Raw genomic sequence first — 5,988 nt, 5'->3', positions numbered from 1 at the left:
TTAGGTCCGTTGGTCCCACAGTCCATTGGTCCCACATCACAAACAGTTCAATGGGCTGTGGGACCAAGGGACCCACTAGTTTGACGCCCTCTCTGTACTTCACATGGTAATCAATTTACCAGGGATTTAAGGTTAGTGTTAGGTTTAGGGTTAAGGTTAGGTTTAAGGTTAGGGTTAGGGTCGTATGACGTAAGCGGTAAGTACCGAAAGGGCGTCGAACTAGTGAGTCCCGTGGGACCAATGGGCCTAAAAATTCAAATAAAAAAGCAATGTGGGACCAATGGGCTGTGGGAACAATGGACTGTGGGACCAATGGGCTGTGGGACCAATGGGCCTAAATAATGAAAAAAAGTCTTAGTGACGTGGGACCAATGGGCTGTGGGACCAATGGGTTGTGGGACCAATGGGCTGTGGGACCAGTGGGCCGTGGGACCAATGGGCTGTGGGACCGATGGGGCGTGGGAACATTGGTACGCTCCCGTCACAAGCAGCCGGCCAATAGGCTACTGTTAAAACAAATGTTGTTCCGGCAGTGAGCGCACAGTCCAAATAGCGCCATGGCCCATGGCGCACGAAGTGTCCGTCAGTAGTATAGTCAGGAGGATCAGGAAACAACACAGCGCGTCCTTCTTTCTCTCTGTGTGTAAATTGTGCCATCGTTTTGTGTCTTTGTAAAATGTAGGTGAAAAGCAGTCAGTTAGGCTACTTGGTGACTGCGTGCGTCGCTGCGAGGCAAAGACTCTCGGATGCCACAGCTCCACAAGCGCGCACAACACCACGCATAGATCGACCACTTTACGCACATAGAGAGGGTGGATAAACAGTTTTGCAGAGGAATAGGCACCTGCGCTTTATGTATCTTACTGAGGGAATCGAAATCTTGTCACAGACACTAAACGCAGCCGCGATTAATTTGTGCTTACCTTTCACCACCTTCAATGGGGTGGGTTTTGGGGATATTATTTTGACAGGTATTTTCCGACGTTGAAGGACTTTCAATGTGCCATGTTTACAGGCATTGACCACCCCTTCCATAGGACTACTACTTCATCCATCCAATTCCATCCCTTCCTGTGCGGCTTTATGTACAACGGCAATAATGGCAGTTCCACCTTTGCTTACGTTGCGCGCGTAAAGACGTGCCGACTGGAAAATGACATAAACATCCTGATATGTTTTATTAATTCTCATGGTGCACGGAGCCTCAATCAGCAGTTCAGTCAGGGAAACCAGACAACAACACAGCGCATTGTGTCGTTCTGTCTTTCTTTGTGTAAATCGGGGCACCATTCTCTGTGTTTGTAATATTCAGGTGAAAAGCAGTTAATTGGCCTTAACGTGACTGCGTGTGCGGCAGCGAGGCACAGGTCCACACGCGCACACACAACACAGCATGCGTGGATACAGTCTCTTTGCGCACAGAGAGAGAGACGTGGATGTATGGATGTTATGGGTTATTCATTACCACATTGCCCAAATGTTACAGTATAACTGCTTTTCCATGTGTGCACATCTTTCAAAATGCTTTTCGAGATGCGTGCACATTTCAGTAACCTGCGTAGATGCAAACGCATGGTCAATGAAGATGTTTGGAAATTTCACTAGGTTTTGCCAATGAGAGGACCGCACTTGAAGTAATTTGATTTGTTTTTTGTCTTTGTCACAACAGAGTAAAGTTCACGTTCGTAAGGGGATTAAAAGGGCCATGGCGTGTCACTGGAAAGAAATGGTGAACTGGAATGTGCACAATTTTCCTCCTCAGCAACATAGGATATTGATGCTGTTCAGTGAAACTATATTACAGGTAAAGGCTGAACATAAAGAGAAGCCAAAACACAAAGTGGGAAGCAAACGTTTCGGGTCTAGCCCATCACCAGTGTTCACAAAATCCGATTTTGGGAACACTGACGATGATGGGCTAGACCCGTAACGTTTGCTTCCCACTTTCTTGTTTATTCACTGAACAGCATCAAGCCCCTGTGTGCGACTCCTTTTTCTTCACAGTGCATTTTTTGTTTGGAATTACGCACCGAACGAAACTTCTCAAATAAGACAAAGGCGCGGACGCCATCTCTACCTTCTCCTCAGCAACATCAGCAGGGTAACCAAATAATGTGTATGTGGGGGAAGTGTATGCGTTTGTGCTTGTGCAACTGTAAAAAAAATGTTTTAAAAAAAGAAATAAAAGCAAAACAACCAACTAAAATAACAACGGGAAAAAAGGGACAACTCAAACAAAGCAAAAGGGGAAGGGAAAGGGGGAGGGGGGGGACGCATCAGGGCCCAAACATGTGGCGCACCAAACGAGCCCTCACCTCCAGGCCTTGAGGATTGGCATCTTGGTTAGGCGGATCTGGGAGATCCGGATCCAAGGCCATCTCCTCACCTTCTGGAAGTGGGACATTGGCCCTGAGCGCCATGTTGTGCAACAGCGCAGTTACGACAACCACAGAACAGCACTTTGTTGGGTTTAGCTGAACGCCACCCGCTGTCTTGCTGACGCAACGGAACCGCTGTTTCCATACCCCTATGGATCGCTCCACAATGGCACGGGTTGTACTCTGCGCCCCGTTAAAACGTGCCTCTGCGTCTGTGTTTGGCTGCTGGTGAGGGGTGAGCAGGAAGGGGCGTAATGGGTAGCCACTGTCTCCGAGAAGCCAGCAACCCCCAAAGTCACCACCCTCTGCCACCTGACACAGCCCAGAGTTGGCCCACATAAAGGCATCGTGGGTGCCGTCCGGCCACTTTGCCACGATGTCAGTGAAGACACCCCGGCCGTCGCACACCACTTGCACGTTCAGGGCGTGAAAGCCTTTCCTACTCACATAGAGGTGCTCGGTCTGTGTGGGCCTGGCGATTGGAACGAGCGTACCATCTACAACTCCGATCACCCGAGGGATCCCAGCGACCGCGTGGAACACGCGGTTGGTCCTCGCAATCTCCTCAGGCGTCGTCGGAAAGGCCATCTCGGGCAGCAGTCTGAGCAGCAGCTCAGTAACAGCAGTCACGGACCTGCTGATCGATGCCCGACTCATGCCTAGACCATCCCCTACCACCTCAAATAAGCTGCCCGAAGCGTAAAAGCGCAGTGCAGCCAGCAGCTGCACAGATGGTGATAGCGCGTAGCTCCTTCGGGTGGGCCTTTGAAGGTGTGGTGTCAGCAGCTCCACCAGCTCCTCTATCTGAGGTCTACACAAACAGTATTTGCGCAGTATGGCCTCGTCCGTCAGGACGTGTAGGGGGTCGAAATTGACGCGTATGAAAGCGTTCACATATGTCGCCTCGCTTCTGCGGCGCCTACGACGCTGGTTGAACATAAACAGCGCTGCCATCTCTCTGTCCTACCTTCTGACGTGTAATCAAGGAATTTATAGGGTCTAGGTAATGATCCAGCTGTTGTGAATTAGGGTGTACTAGCAATGGGTGGTAACTTGTTAGGGCCAAAACATACCGAAACGGAACGTTCGCAGGACGGACGCGGTCTTTCTGCTTAGTTTTGGCCGGCGTGCTTTTCTCTGCCTTGCACACTGACAGCGTCAGCGTGCGCGGCCAGTCCTGTTCAAAACCCTCCCCACAGCTAAAGCTAGCGTGCTACTTTGCCATTCATTTGAATGAGACACCGCCGGTTGCTGGCGTGAAAAATACGCTGGGGTTCTATTTTCCAAATGCAGCGCGGCGCGGAGCCGGCTCCCGCGCCGCTGACGCCCGACTACCGCCGGTTGGTGTGTAAGGACAGATAGGTTTCAATGTATTTTCACCGACGCCGGTAAAAAACGTGGCCGTTCCGCGACGCTTTACCGCCTTGGTGTGTAAGACCCCTTAGGAGGTAGGCCTACTACTACTTGGAGTAATCATCGCTACCTAGGCTTGAACGCTTCCACGTTCATTGCTATCACGTTGTAATGATTTGCTCACGAATGATGACCAATGGATCTCCCTCAACGGCTCCATATCATATCAATGACGAGATGATGAGCATGGGCTGTGACAAATCATGCCATTGTCCCCACATTGTGTCTCTTCAATGCGACGCAATTTGGTGCTAGCCATGGTGCTAATTTACGGAGCAGCCGAAAAATGGTCAAAACCGGTCAAGTCCTAGACAAACTTGCAACAAAGTTGCCCAAGCACAATGACCCACCCAAACTATGCGCCCTCATCCACCCACCCAGACAACCCCACACGCCACACCGAACAGCAACATGAATGCTACACTTATTTTTGTGTGGATCTCAGATGGTGCACGCTCGCTGTTTTCACAGCCTAAGAGATGGAACATACATACATACATACATACAGCCATTAAAAATACATACATTCAGTAATACCTGCATACTAGCCTGCATAATAAAGTCCTTGTACTCACATGGGTGCAGAGAGTCCCTCAGCGCTCTGAATGTAGGTGGAGTGCCGGGGAGGCCCAGCTCGACCCAGACTATACGGAAAAACTCCAGCAACGCAGGGGCCATGCCGTTGGATGGGCTGGAAAAAACGTGCTGTCCCTTCCAGTCCTGCAGCGACTCACGTTTGGCCAGCCACTTTTTGATAAGGCCAAACACCTTCCGGCTAACCGCCACCGGGGCGTCACCAAAAGTGGCGCATGTTTTGTGATCGACCTCCTGTTTGAGGACACAATGGGTTAAACATAAATTGCACAGTACCTTACATTAGAACATATGACAGAGATTTCCTTGCAGATGAACGGAGATGAAAACATACGTAGATCATGTAGCCGGCGTCCGTGCTCTCAGCCTGATCCACCTCGGTCCAGAGCATATTCTTCAACACAACGAGGCGCGAGTGTAAAAGTGCTGAAGTGTAAAAGTCCTACTGTGTAGGAAATAATATTTACCTTCTGCCGCTTGCTGGCGGAGGCTGGTGACAGATGGAAGAAGACAGAGAGACGTGATGTTCATTAATGGGGAATGAAATACAAGAATCACACCTGAGAGTACGACATTTCTTATAAATATGAAATAGGAAGTCACATTTACTGCGAAAGAGAGGGACCTCTTCGCTCTCTTGACCTTTGGAGTCGCCTCCGGCCCTGGCGCCTCCTGCTGCTCCTCAGGGGAGGACATGCCAGAGTTGCGGCCTTTCTTCTTCCTCCTCGTTGGAGCTTTCGGTGACACGATGGGCTTTTCTGGCTTTCTTCGTAGCCTTTCGGGCGGCTGCTCCGGCTCTTCGTCAATATCCGGGCAGTCATGGATGAGCGGTTAGGGCGTCAGACTTGCATCCCAGAGGTTGCCGGTTCGACTCCGGACCCGCCAGGTTGGTGGGGGGAGTAATCAACCAGTGCTCTCCCTCATCCTCCTCCATGACTGAGGTACCCTGAGCATGGTACCGTCCCACCGCACTGCTCCCCATGGGGCGCCACTGAGGGCTGCCCCCTTGCACGGGTGAGGCATAAAATGCAATTTCGTTGTGTGCAGTGTGCAGTGTTCACTTGTGTGCTGTGGAGTGCTGTGTCACAATGACAATGGGAGTTGGAGTTTCCCAATGGGCTTTCACTTTCACTTCACTTTCACTTTAATATCCCACTCAGAATCCCCTTCGTCCTCACCCTTTTCTTCTTCCTCCTCCCGCTCCTCGACCGCTTCAAGGTGACCCTCCTCCTGAGGCGGGAGTTCCATGTTGTTGTCCAGCTGAACGATTTCTTCAGGTCTCAACATTTTGTGCATAAACAATTGCCTTACCTTGAGGACCTCGTTCGTGTCCGAATTGGCCTGGTAAAACCGATCGCTGGTGCCCAGCATATGGCACATTTGCTTTGCCATGAGCGGCTTCTGCCTTCTGGCTTCACGTTTCAGTGCGTATGGAGTATTAATTCCGCACTAAAACAGTGCCCGAAGTGCACTGTACCATATGGCACAAACTACTCCCATATAAATGACGTTTCAGAGAGAAGTGACAACCTTACAGACACATTAAGGGAGGGCTATCTCTCTGTAAGGAGACAGGCAAAAATGAGAATGTGGAAAATAGGGC

At 50.4% G+C, this 5,988-nt stretch overlaps 1 protein-coding gene across 1 annotated transcript; it reads right to left on the bottom strand.

Moving 5' to 3' along the window:
• Positions 1 to 2,276: 2,276 nt before the first annotated feature.
• LOC134467103 (putative nuclease HARBI1) lies at positions 2,277 to 3,332 on the bottom strand. Its single transcript, XM_063221024.1, has one exon. The coding sequence runs from the start codon at positions 3,330 to 3,332 to the stop codon at positions 2,277 to 2,279; it is 1,056 nt and encodes a 351-aa protein (XP_063077094.1).
• Positions 3,333 to 5,988: the final 2,656 nt, after the last annotated feature.

The sequence above is a fragment of the Engraulis encrasicolus genome, chromosome 17 (genome assembly GCF_034702125.1).
Source record: "Engraulis encrasicolus isolate BLACKSEA-1 chromosome 17, IST_EnEncr_1.0, whole genome shotgun sequence".
Classification (NCBI taxonomy): domain Eukaryota; kingdom Metazoa; phylum Chordata; class Actinopteri; order Clupeiformes; family Engraulidae; genus Engraulis; species Engraulis encrasicolus.
This window is presented reverse-complemented; position numbering and strand designations above follow the sequence as displayed.